At 47.1% G+C, this 14,324-nt stretch overlaps 1 protein-coding gene across 1 annotated transcript; it reads left to right on the top strand.

The window, feature by feature from the left end:
• Window positions 1-9,049: 9,049 nt before the first annotated feature.
• LOC127186939 (uncharacterized) lies at window positions 9,050-11,904 on the top strand. Its single transcript, XM_051143213.1, is given in 2 exon segments — window positions 9,050-10,306; window positions 10,879-11,904. Coding segments are annotated over 2 exon segments (2,283 nt in total).
• The last annotated feature ends 2,420 nt before the right edge of the window (window positions 11,905-14,324 follow it).

Here is a 14,324-nt window from a genome sequence, read left to right as displayed (position 1 = left end):
TGCAGATGTGAGCAAAGATGAGACCCCAGGTGCTCTCGACAGCCACGTTGGAGCCATAGACACTGACTAGAGAATAAATGTGACATCCAAGGGAAAACAAAGCTAAAATTCTCACAGAAAATAAAGTCAGGGTACTGATTGAACCATATCAAATTCCATCCTAAGTGCTTAAAAAGTAGTTTATATGGCCGGAGAGAACACTTAGTAGTCAAGGGTATATATGGCTTTTGCAAGAAGACCCAGGGTCAGTTCCCAGTATTCAGATTGGGAGTTTGCAGTCCCCTCTGATTCCAGATACAGGGGAGCCCAAAGCCTCAGGCCTCCTTGGTTTTGTGCATAGACCCCCACACAGCTAAAATAAACCTTGTAAAATACTTTTTATGGGCAGGAGAGGTGCCTAGGCAGTTAAGGCAGTTAGGGAGAGATGCTCAATGGTTAACAGTGCTGCTATGTCATAAGGACCAGAGTTTAGATGCCAGTACATCTGTCCACTCACAAACACCTACAACTCCAGCTCCAAGGGATCTGATGCTCTCTCCTGGCCTATGAAGGTACATGAACACACAAGTACACACACTCCCCCATACATATGCATTTTTTTTTAAATATAAAAAATGGTCTATGGGATTTTTTTTTTCTATTACCTTATCTCCTCACCCCCCTCTCCATTTTGGTTTTGGTTTTTCAAGATGCAGTTTCTCTGTGTAATAACCCTGGGTATTTGTAGACTGGAACTTTGTGACCAGGCTGCCCTTGAACCCACAGAGATCCTCCTGCCTCTGTCTCCTGAGTGCTGGGATTAAAGGCATGTGCCACAGCCATCACCACTGCCACTGCCACCCCCACCCAGTTCTATTGACTTTTCTAAAGAGTGCACAGAAACACTGTGGATCTCATGTATTTTTCAGTCTAGAAAGATTGTTGCAACCTTATCAATTACCTTAGGTTGTGATATTCATTTGGTTTTCTATGTAAATAACCATATTTATGCAAATTAGACACTATTCTCTCCTCAGGTGTCAAATTATATATATATATATATATATATATATATATATATATATATATATATATATATATATATATATATTGCAGTGTTAGGGATTGAGGCCAGGGCTCTGGCCATGACAGACAAGTGCTCTGTCACTAAGGTGCAGCCCCTATCCCAGTGTACACCCTATGCTGAGAGCTCTTCTTCAGCGCTTCTGACTTCTTTACCCAACTTCATTTAGGAGCCTTGGCTAGTGCCTCTGTGCCCTGAGTATCATCTCAACAGCACTAACACAGAAAACACAGAAGCAGAAAACACACTCCATGTGTATTGACAGATAGAGACACAGGAAATGGAAAGGGCTTCCTCGTCTTTTCTTTATCTCAGATGGTTCTGACAGGCAGGTTTGAAGCATCTGAGAAAGTCTTTGGAAGTCAAGCGACACTGTGGAAAGGACACACTTGCTTATTTCCTTTTTGAGTCTCATCTCACTAGTCATATTCTCTCTCAATGCTTGCTGGAGTGGTGATAGCTAGTGTGCTTGTCTTGTTTCTGACGTCAGTAGGAACACTTCTAACCTTGGATGGCGAGCAGTATTAGGAAAGGCACACATGATGTGTATCTGAATTCCAAGTGAATGATGCCTGGAATGACTCATCTTTGCTGTCAGCTTTACTGTGTTTAGAATACCCCAAGAGAGGTACTTCTGGGAACATCAGTGAGAGCATGTCTAAAGATTAAGTGAGAAGAGAAGGCCCACCTTGAATGTGGGTGACTCCGCCCCATGGGGCTGGATGGAGACCTGCTAAAACCAAGGAAAAGGAGAAAGGGAACAGAGCAGCAGCCTACCCAACTCTCTGCTTCCTGATGTGTCCAGATGTGGGCACACAGCTGTGTCATGCTCTACCTACCATCCTAGCTAAAGCCAATTCTGCCACTTTTCTTTCCCAGCTACTGTAAACTTCAAACCTGGAACCAAAAGAAACACGTGTTGCTTTAAGTTGTTGATCACAGAGACAAAAAACAAAAACAAAAACAAAAACAAAACCCTAATATAGTCCCCTAAAGACAACCGCTGCTGATAGACAAGGAACTATTTTTTTCTACCCCTTCCTCCATAACTACAAAGGAGCCATAGTAGCTAAGGTTGTTCACATGATTCTCTGCTCCTCACCAAAGGTTGACCAGATAACCCTTAAGCCAAGAACTCAGAGGACAGCTCTGAGTCTTTAGCACACCACCACTGCCATCTAGTGGCAACCAGGCTATTCTGGGACACTTGCACCATAGGAAGAGAAGTGATGCTCATCAAAACTAATTCTAGTCCAAATTTGGATCTGCTTTTGGAGTCAGGACACAACACAAAGCACAGCTATCATGTGGTGGTTCCTCTCCATTGTCAACACAGCTTGAAGTGTGTGTGTGTGTGTGTGTGTGTGTGTGTGTGTGTGTGTGTGTGTGTGTGTGTAAGCATTCCCAAACAGCTTTAGCTGAGGAGCAAAGACTTATCCTGAACGTGGATTCAACGATCAGGGGCTGACATCCTGGACCAAATAAAAGTGATCTGAGCACCAGCCTTCATCTCTCCCCCCTCACACACACACACCCCTCTCTGCATCCCAGACTGTTGCTATGCAACCAGCTGCATCATGCTCCTGCCCGCTGTGCCCTCACCATCGTGATAAACTGTACCTTCTAGGTATGAGCCCAAATATGCTATCTTAAGTTTCTTCTGTCAGATATTTTATCACAGTGGTGAGCTGGTAATACAATCAGCATGGAATCCCATGTATTTTTGCTCCTAATAAAGATACTCAGTTCACAGCAAAAGGAGCAGAGCAGCAGGCACTGCCTGTGGACTGCACTGGTCTTTACCATTACAGTTTTGAGACAGGGTTCATGTACGTTAGGCTGGCCTCAAACTCGCTATGTAGCCAAGATTCACTCTGAACTTTCCACTCCCCTGCTTCTCTCAACTGCTAGGATTACAGGTGTATACTATCACACCACCACTCAAGTTCACTGGCCTTTCCCATGTCTTAGAAAAAAAAAAAAAAAGACAAGCTAGGAATGGGCTGATCAGAACTTAAGTTATAAGTGGTACAAGTTAGGAGACAAACTCTTGAAGAATACGTTCTCACGGACTGCCACTTGGAAGCTTATTTGACAATGTGTGGTGTCATTCCTCCCACCGATCTGGTCTACAAAGCGAGTCCAGCATAGCCGAGGCTACACAGAGAAACCCTGTCTTGAAAAACCAAAACCAAACAAACAAACAAAAAACTAAATACATTAAACCTTATAGGAGAGAAAGCAGGGAATAGCCTTGAACTCATTGGCACAGGAAAAGACTTTCTGAACAGAACACCATTAGCACAAGCACTAAGATCAACAGTTAATAAATTGGAATTCATGAAATTGAAAAGATGCTGCACGGCCAAGGATACCATTGTTCAAAGTGGCAGCCTAAAGAATGGGAAAATTTTACCAACTATACATCCAACAGCAGGCTAATGTTCAAAATATAGAAAAAAACTTTAAAAGCTAGATATAAAAAAAAACAAGTAACATAATTTTCTAAAAATGGAGTATAGATCTAAACAGAAACTTCTCAGAAGAGGACATTTAAATGGCTAAGAAACACTTAAATGTTTAACGTCCTTAGTCATCAGGGAAGTGCAAACCAGAACTCCGTTAAAATTTCATCTTAAATCCATCAGAATGGCTGAGATCAATAAAACAAGTGACCACTCACACCGGCTCCTCATCCATTGCTGGTGCAAGTATGAACATGTACAGCCACCATGGAAACTAGAGCAGCAGTTCCTCAGGAAGATGGGAATCCAAGATCCAGCTGGACCACTCTTGAGCAAACACCCAAGGCTGCTTCATCCAATCCCAGAGACACTTGCTCAACCATGTTCATTCCTGCTCTATTCATAATAGCCAGAAATTGGAAAGAACCTAAAAATCCCTCGACAGCAGAGTGGATGAAGACTAATCTGGTACATCTACACAACTGAGCATTACTCAGCCATTAAATAAAATGAAATCACAAAGTTTGCATGTAAATGGATGAAACTGAGAAAAAAATCATTTTGAGTGAGGTATTCCAGACCCAAAAAGACAAATATGGCGTAGCTGTTAAGTCCATGATAACCAAGGTATAGTCTGTAGAACTGGAGGCCAAGTATAAAATGAGGTACTGAGGGTAGGGGTGTAGTTCTCCCTAGGAGAGTGAAATAGAATAGATAGTTATGGATGAATGTGTGGAAGACTGTGATGGGAGGATCAAATGGAGAGGAAGAAGAAAGAGGGAGACAGAGGAGGGAATATGGGGAGAGAAGTTAAAATTAAGGCCATTCGAAGGGTAGTATGGAAACATATTACAGTAGAAGTTTCCTAAAATATATACATTTTGAAGATGATCTAAATGAAATTGGCAAATAATGAGGAGAGGAGCCTCCAACTGGACATCTCTTGTCATCAAATGAAGCTTTGAGGTTTGGGTTGCTTTTAATTGATTTGTTGGCCAACAGGGTTCCACAGGAATCCCCCAAACAACTCAGGCTGTTGCCAAGCCTATAAGTTGATCTCCAGAAACTGACAGCAAGAGCCCTGTAAAAGTAACTTTTACTCTGCTGGCTCAACTGTCTGTGAGGCTTACTGCCTTCTTCTGCTAACCTAGGCCTAGTTCTGGAAGCTTCTGGTCTATATTTAGTCTATCCTAGGCCTAGAATGCTTTCAGTCTCTGAGACTTACTGCCTAATAACCTCACCCATTTTTGTTCTTTCTGAGCTCTGGGCTGGCTGGCTGGCTGGCTGGCTCAACTCAAATGTTTTCTGTCTCAACCTCTTCTCCCAGCAGACTTATTTAATCTGGTTTCTCTCTCTGCCTGGAATTGCTCTGCTTGGCTTCAAACTAACTCAGCAATCTTCTCTGATCTTCTGGCTTCTCATTTTCTGGCTCATTCTGCCTTTACCTGAGTTCTCTCTCTCTGCAACCCATCTCTCTATTACTGTCGTGGTAAAACTGCCTCCTCTCCTTGTAAAACTTCCTCTCTTTCCTCTCTCTTCTCATGAGAGTTGGGCGTATCCTATTCTGTCAAATCTTCTCTGATTCATCACCTTTTATGACACTCAATTAGATATCACTTTCAAACATGGGTGCTGTCTTCTACAAACTAACTTTACCTTTGTTTGAGATTAAAGGCACAAATCACCATGCCTGGATCTAAGTTTTTCTTTATCTGATACTTGCTCTATACCAGGCTGGCCTTGAACTCAGATCTGTTTGCCTCTGTCTCCTGGATTAAAGGCACATTCCAACTGGATCACAGAGACCTAGAAGATATTTGGATGTGATCTCTTGCCAGAACAGCCATGTCCTGAATTAACCTTTCTCTAAAGCACCCGTTACTGAAGATAACACCTACATAACTCGTTGCACATGGAGAAGTTGAGCTGGTACCTACACTGAGCCTTCACCCCTATGTGCTAGCATCTTTGATACAGGAAAGTACTCTGCACGCTACTAAAGGAGAAACATAAACACCGACCCTGCCACAAACCCTTTGTTCTACAACCGTGATGCTTCCAAGATATGCTAGAGCAATGGTGGCACAAAGCTCTGAGAATCACCAACCAATATCTGGTTTGACTGAAAGCCCACTGCAAGAGATGGAATCCTTACCTCATGCTACTGAGTGACCAAGAACTTAAAAACCAAATATGCAAGAGACATAGGGTAAAACCAAATACTACTGTTTTAAAAAAAAAAAAGAAAGAAAGAAAGAAAGAAAGAAAGAAAGAAAGAAATGAATAAAAACAAACAACAACAAAACCCATAGCAACAAAATGAGTCCAAATGACATTCTGTTATTCTCATAGATCAGTGCCTTATTCAGCCTTCATCAGAGAAACTTCTTCTTGCAGCTGCTGGAAACAAAGACAAGAGAACCACAGCCAGACTTTAGGCAGCCAATGGGAGACATTGGAACACTCAGCCTTAAATGAAATGTCTCCATCAAATCCCTCCCCTTGGGGCTCAGAGGATTCTGCTGAAGAGGAGGCAGGAAGAGCCACTGGGATGGATGGAGGATACCAAGTAAACAAGGTCCTCTAAATCAATGTGAACAAAGCCCACATGAACTCACAGAGACTGAGGCAGCACACACAGGGCCTGCAGGGGTCTGCAGCAGTTGGGGTCCTGTAGCCAAAAGGAGTAGGCACACACCCCTGTCTATAACCCAGAAGCAATCTCCAACTGACAACCACTTGCAAATGAAAACTTAAGTTTCCCCCCAAGGGAGTCTCACTGGGGAAACAAGCTGCTCTTAAGGGTAGGCGGCATGCCCAGCAGTAGATACCAACAGAAAACCAACTCAACAGACTCCTTGGAGGCTCCTTGTCTCATGATGTCATGTCTGGGCTCCTCTTTTCAATTTACCTTATCATTTTTTTTTTATTTTACTTTTTTTTTTTTCCTCTCTTTTTACCCTACAGGTCCTTTGTGTATATATTATGGCTTCCAGTTTAGTGTTTTTAATGGGATTCCTGAGTGTACAAACAAGTGGGTCTCTGTTTCTCATGCCTTTTGTTGGGCTCTTTTTATTCTGTTTGTTTGCATTGTCCAACTCCAATATGTTAGTTTTTGTTTTATCTTATTATACTTTATTTTATTGTTATCCCATAGAAGCCTGTTTCGTTTCTAAAAAGAGACAGAAAGAGGGTAGATCTGGATGGGAGGGGACATGGGGAGGAGCTTGGAGTAGTAGAGGGGGGAGAACTATAATCAGATTATATTATGTGAGAAAAAAATCTATTCAATGAAAAGAAAAAAGAATTCATGTGCCTAGACAGCTTGCCACCTTTCCACAGTAATCATCAATAAACATGGGTTCGGGACAAGTCTCAGTTCCTAAAACCCGTGACTCACACATAATGGTCTTCCTTTGCTTAACCAGAATCCAGGTAAAAGCCTGAGCCCCGTCCAAAGCTTGTAATCCCAGTGATGGAGGGATGGGAGATGAGACAGGAAGCTCCCTGGAAGCTCACTGGCCAACTGGTCTAGACTCCTCTGGGGAGCCCCAGACAAAAGGCCCTGTCTCAAACAAAATAAAGGTGCCTGACGAATGGCACCGCCTCTTGTCCTCTCCCTCCACACACTTGAGCACACTTGCCTATACAGGAATGTGGACACACACGGACCAAAAGAATAAACTGAGTAGATTCACAGTCTATATTCTTTGTCTCAGATAATGGAGAAAATATTACCTTCAATATTGCATCAGCATTCTCTCCAGCTAGCCCATATGGAATCAGCACAGCCCGAAGCAAAGCACACAGAAGGCCAGGGCCGGAAAGGAAAGGATTCCGTTTCCGACTTTGAGCTGACGCGGGGTCAACACAAGCAGCCCTGTGTTGTTAGCAATGTGCTCAGTGTTGTAAAGGAGAGGACTGCCTCATCAAGTACAGTGTCTTGGTGATGATGTAGTAGCTGCTGAGTGGAGAGCTGCATGGTCCAGAAATCAGAGGAGTAAGCACACATGGCCACAGTGGCCTCTGTCTTTCATCCCTATTGAAAGGGGGGCACAGCTGTCTTCTCATTGGTGGAGGGCCTGCCTCACAGTCCACTCCCGATGAGCTAAGTTGGAAAGCAGCTGAGAAAGGACAGAAGGGAAGTTCGAGATGACAATGTTTAACCATTGAAACAGTCTAGGAATTTATGAGCGTACACAGTCTCTAATTCAGCAATCAATCAACATTTCAGGAACCTGATTAAACGGCAAGGGGCAAGGCTAGTGAGTAGAAGCAGGATCAGTTATTAAACCTGTTTGTGGGTCGGTCGTGGTGGCACACGCCTTTAATCCCAGCACTCGGGAGGGAGAGGCAGGCAGATCTCTGTGGCCAGCTTGGTCTACAAAGCGAGTCCAGGACAGCCAAGGCTAACACAGAGAGACCCTGTCTTGAAAAACCAACAAAACAAAACAAACAACAACAAAACAAAAAACCATTTGTGAGCTAAGACAAATTACACCTGAGACTCACTAAGAAACCCAAGCTAACCTCAAACTGAAAGACCCCAAACCACCATTAATAGTTTAGCAGCAGCAACGCCATTTTGCAAGGCTAAACCAAGTGCAGGGGTCAACCCCCCTCCCCCAAAAGGGAGGGAACGGGGCAGTGAAGCAAGACAGGGCAGGGGAGAAAAACAAGATGTTTTGCCAAACAGGATATCTGTGGTCGGCCACCCGGTATTGCCTGAGGCCCCTGATGTCCCAAGATAACCACCCACTCCCCCTCCCAATTTCCTGGTACCGAAAAACAACCATGAGCAGGACTTGAACTCTAGCCTCATTTAAATCACCCAATCAGAACCCTGTAACTATGCTTCTCACTTCTGTGCGCGCACTTTTTGCTCTCCTGACCCTATAAAAGACCAATTCCCCAGCTCGAGGGCGCGCCAGTCCTCCGATAGACTTGGACGCCCCGGGTACCCGTGTATCCAATAAAGCCTCTTGCTGTTGCAACCGATTGACTTGGTCTCGCTGGTCCTTGGGAGGGTCTCCCCAGATAGACCACCATACGGAGTGGGGGTCTTTCATTTGGGGGCTCGTCCGGGATCTGGAGACCCCCCCCCGCCCAGGGACCACCGACCCAACTTCGGGAGGTAAGTGCCGGCACCGTCTAAGTGTCATTGTCTATTTTTCCGTCCTTGTGTTTCTTCATTTCATAATTTGGGTGCGATTCAGCTGAGTCGACTTGTATTTGGTGGAAACTAGAAGGAGCTGACGGGCTCGGACTTCTTTTCCACAGCCTCTGGGAGACGTCCCAAAGGTGTTTGGAGGGTCCCCTGGGACCCATTTGTACGGAGACACGGGGCTCTTTGGAGCTGAGCGTTCTCCACTTGGGAGACGAGGGATCCGGACCCTCCTCAAGGTCTCCGCTTGGTTTCTTACTTTCGCTTTGGCGCCGCAGTCGGGCCGCGCGGGTTGTGTGTCTTAGTTTCGTTCTTGTCATTTTCTGTGTTCTAATTGTTCTCTGTGTGACTGAGACGATGGGACAGACTGTAACGACGCCTTTGAGTTTGACTTTAGACCACTGGAAGGACGTACGGACCACCGCTCACAACCTTTCAGTGGAGGTTCGCAAAGGAAAATGGGAAACCTTTTGTTCGTCCGAATGGCCCACCTTTGGCGTGGGCTGGCCTCGGGACGGCTCTTTTCATCTTCCCCTTATTTTACAGGTCAAATCTAAGGTGATGGATCCAGGACCCCACGGTCACCCCGACCAGGTCCCATATATCATTACTTGGGAGGAATTGGCCAGAGATCCTCCTCCCTGGGTCAAGCCCTTTGTCTCCAGCGGCCCTTCCGCACCCCCTTTGCCTCCTCCCCTGACTCCCTCCAGGTCTAGCCTCTATCCGGTCAAGTCCAAAACCACATCAGCGGGGACACGGCCTCAGAGACCGAGACCACAGGCTCCACCAGTCCTGCCGCCGGACGACCAACCCCTCCTTGACCTCCTTACTGAGGAACCTCCACCTTATCGAGAACCTGGCCCGGCGGCAGCCCCAGATGAAGGAGAAGCGGAGGCTGCAGCCCCGCCGGAACCGTCTCCGGTGGCGGGCCGACTGCGGGGACGAAGGGGTCCCCCTCCAGACTCCTCAACCCAAGCCTTTCCTATTCGGGTGGGGGGCGATGGTCGACCCCAATACTGGCCCTTTTCAGCATCTGATCTCTATAATTGGAAAAATAATAATCCTACATTCTCTAAAGATCCCTCCAAACTAACGGCCCTTATTGAGTCTATTCTAGTGACCCATCAGCCCACTTGGGATGATTGCCAACAGCTCCTCCAGGTACTCTTGACCACAGAGGAAAAGCAACGAGTGGTCCTGGAGGCCCGTAAGAATGTGTTGGGAGCCAATGGGCAGCCTATACAACTGCCAAACGAGATTAACAGTGCTTTTCCCTTAGAAAGGCCGGATTGAGACTTTGCCAGGGAGGAGGGTAAGAATCACCTATGACTCTATCGCCAGTTGCTTATGGCGGGTCTCCATGGGGCAGCGAGACGCCCCATTAATTTGGCCCAGGTTAAGTTAGTCACTCAAAAGTCAGATGAGACACCCTCTGCCTTTCTAGAGAGACTAAAGGAGGCCTTCCTGGTATACACCCCTTATGACCCAGAAGATCCTACTCAGGCCACTAACCTGGCCATGTCATTCATTTGGCAGTCAGCTCCTGATATTAGAAAGAAATTAGAGAGGTTAGAAGGATTGCGTGAAAGTTCGTTGCAAGATTTATTGAAAGAAGCAGAAAAGAAAGAGAAGAGAGACTCAGAAAGGAGGCAGAGGAGAGAGAAAGTGCTAGAGATATTGGCCACTGTAGTGACAGGACAGCGGCAGGACAGACGGGACCAGGGCAGATGAAGGGGGCCTCGCCTGGATAAAGATCAATGTGCCTATTGCAAGGAGAGAGGGCATTGGGCCCGAGAAAGACATGATTGCCTTCAGATTCTTGCAGAGGCCCACGGGACCAGAAATATACCGTCGGAGGGGCCTTCTCACCTCAGAAGGAAAGAAATTAAGAACAAAGGCGAGATACTAGCCCTCCTACGAGCCTTGTTCCTCCCACGACAGCTCAGCATCATGCATTGCCCCGGACATCAGGCAGGAAACAGCCCCATAGCTCTAGCATTCAGGCTCTGGCTGAACATACCGATCCTGAGACACCTGAGGACCAGGATTGGATGTATACTGAAAAAGACCTGGAAATGTTAAAGAAAATGGGGGCTTTTCCTGCGGGCAAGCGATGGCTTGTGGGTGATAAGGTAGCGGTACCCTACAAGGAAACAGCTTACTTGATTGACTTTCTCCATAAAAAGACTCATTTGAAAACTCTGTTTGAGAGGGAAGAGACGGGGTTGTTCCTGCTAGGTAAGAAACAGGCGCTCCAAGATGCTACAGCTTCCTGCCGAGCTTGCGCCACCATGGTCAACCTCAGCAAATCAACGGCTAACCCCGGAGTGCGGCCGAGAGGACACCGGCCAAGGACTCATTGGGAGGTAGACTTCACAGAAATAAAACCTGGCATGTATGGGTATAAATACCCACTAGTCTTCGTGGACACCTTTTCGGGATGGGTAGAGGCCTATCCTACTAAACATGAAACTGCCAAGGTTGTGACCAAAAAGTTTTTGGAAGAAATCTTCCCCAGGTATGGTATGCCCCAGGTCGTGGGGTCCGACAACGGGCCCGCCTTCGTCTCCCAGGTAAGTCAGCAGGTGGCCACATTGCTGGGGATTGATTGGAAGCTTCATTGTGCCTATAGACCCCAAAGCTCAGGTCAGGTAGAGCGCATGAACAGAACCATTAAGGAGACTTTAACTAAATTAATGCTTGCAACTGGCACTAGAGACTGGGTGACCCTCCTCCCACTGGCACTATACCAGGCCCGCAATACTCCTGGCCCGAATGGACTTACACCCTTTGAGATATTATATGGGGCACCGCCCCCAATTGTACATTTTCTTGATTCTGACATTGCCTCCTTTGCCACCAGCCCCTCTCAGCAAGCACATCTGCAGGCTTTACAGATGGTCCAGAATGAGGTCTGGAAGCCATTAGCCGCCGCCTATAAAGACCAGCTCGACAAACCCGTGCTACCCCATCCCTTCAGAGTTGGAGACTCCGTGTGGATCCGCCGCCACCAGACAAAGAACCTTGAACCTTGGTGGAAAGGCCCCTACGTCGTGTTACTGACCACTCCGACAGCTGTGAAAGTGGACGGAACCGCCGCCTGGGTCCACGCTTCCCACGTGAAGGCCGCAAACCCCGCCGCCTCCAAGGACACTCCGGAACAAGGACACCCCATCAAGCCGACTACAACATGGAAAGCTCATCGCACCTGAAGTCCCCTAAAGATAAGATTATCCCACTGTTAATATTGCTTTGGGTTGCGCCAGAGGGATTGGGTTCCCCCCACCAGATCTATAACTATACCTGGGAAGTCATAAACCAAGCAGGAGACAGCATCTGGAGTATCTCCCAAGTAGGTGCCACTGTACTTTGGCCAACTTTACATCCAGACTTGTGTAAACTGGCCTTAGGGGGAGATCCGGATTGGGGTTTGCCCGATGTGGTAGCCCAAGACAGGGCTCCCGACAGCCACACGTCGGGCACCGGCCCTGGATGTGGAAGCACCACCCAGAGGACAGTACTAGCCATGCAGAGCGGAGGTATATACGTCTGCCCGGGGGGGCACAGACCCTGAACTCTAAATCATAAATGTGGCTGGGGCCCCGGGGACTATTACTGCCGATCATGGGGTTGTGAGACCACCGGGGACACCTACTGGAAACCGTCGTCCTCTTGGGATTATATAACAGTTAAACGAGGACACCCTCAAAAAAGAATAAGCTCCCGCCCCGCCAGGCACGGAATAAGCTCCCTTACCGTAAATCCACAATGTAGACCCACTTCCAGTAAAAACGGGTGGTGCGTCCCCCTTAACATAACTTTTACTGATGCCGGAAAGACACAAAACTGGGAGAAAAGAGGATTTGAATGGGGATTGCGCCTATACCAAGATGGCTATGATATGGGTTTAACTTTCAAAATTAGACTAAAAAAACGCGCACCCGGTAAAATTTTCCCCATGGGACCAAATTTAGTCTTGCCTGAACAACGGCCACCGTCACGGCCACAGCCACCAATACCTCCACAGCCCAAGCCTCTGCCCACTGTGGCCACAACAGTAGCTCCTTTAGAGGAGCCAACTGCCAGGCCAGGAACTGGAGATAGACTGTTAGATTTACTAGAAGGAGCCTACCAAACCCTTAACTATACAGACCCAGACTATACACAAGAGTGTTGGCTCTGTCTAGTGTCCACACCCCCTTACTACGAAGGATTGGCAATAACGGGGCCCTTAATAAATGTATCCAGTCCTGGCTCTCCCTGCAACTCCCCTACTGCCCATGGGCTCACCCTGTCCGAAGTAACGGGACAAGGAACTTGTGTAGGGCTGGTGCCAAAAACTCATCAGGCCTTATGTAATCACACCTTAGAGGTGGTTCCAGGACCCTACTATCTTCGAGGGCCAGATGGAACTTATTGGGCCTGCAAGACGGGGCTCACCCCCTGTGTGTCCGCCCAAGTACTTAAGGACGCCTCAGATTTCTGTGTTTTAATTGAACTGTGGCCGAAAATAGTCTATCATGATCCAGAACAAATTTATCGCCATTTCGAGGGCTCCCGCCGGTATCCCAGAGAGCCAGTCTCCATCACATTGGCTCTCTTACTCGGAGGATTAACGGTTGGAGGGATAGCTGCCGGAGTAGGAACAGGGGCCCCCTCGCTAGTTCACACCCAACAATTCTACCAGCTCCAACAGGCCATGCATGTAGACTTACAGGCGCTAGAAGAAGCCGTCAGTAATTTAGAAAAGTCCCTGACCTCCCTCTCCAAGGTCGTTTTGCAAAATAGAAGAGGCTTAGACCTCCTCTTCCTACAAGAAGGAGGATTATGTGCTGCCCTTAAAGAAGAATGCTGCTTCTATGCAGACCACACGGGGCTAGTTAGAGATAGCATGGCCAAACTAAGAGAAAGACTAAAACAGTGCCAACAGATGTTTGAGGCAGGACAGAGCTGGTATGAGAGCTGGTTTGGCCGCTCCCCCTGGCTCACCACCCTGATCTCCACCATTATGGGACCCCTCATAGTCATCATCCTAATACTGCTCTTCGGACCTTGCATATTAAACCGATTGGTCCAATTTGTAAAAGACAGGATATCCGTGGTGCAAGCGTTGGTCCTCACACAACAGTATCAGCAATTAAAGCAGGCTGAAGAACACCTAATCGAATGAAAGATTCCATTCGAGTACAAAAGAAAATGGGGGAATGAAAGACCCCAAACCACCATTAATAGTTTAGCAGCAGTAACGCCATTTTGCAAGGCTAAACCAAGTGCAGGGTTCAACCCCCCTCCCCCAAAAGGGAGGGAACGGGGCAGTGAAGCAAGACAGGGCAGGGGAGAAAAACAAGATGTTTTGCCAAACAGGATATCTGTGGTCGGCCACCCGGTATTGCCTGAGGCCCCTGATGTCCCAAGATAACCACCCACTCCCCCTCCCAATTTCCTGGTACCGAAAAACAACCATGAGCAGGACTTGAACTCTAGCCTCATTTAAATCACCCAATCAGAACCCTGTAACTATGCTTCTCGCTTCTGTGCGCGCACTTTTTGCTCTCCTGACCCTATAAAAGACCAATTCCCCAGCTCGAGGGCGCGCCAGTCCTCCGATAGACTTGGACGCCCCGGGTACCCG

This window comes from Acomys russatus, chromosome 3, assembly GCF_903995435.1.
Source record: "Acomys russatus chromosome 3, mAcoRus1.1, whole genome shotgun sequence".
NCBI classification, from domain to species: Eukaryota; Metazoa; Chordata; class Mammalia; order Rodentia; family Muridae; genus Acomys; species Acomys russatus.
This window is presented reverse-complemented; position numbering and strand designations above follow the sequence as displayed.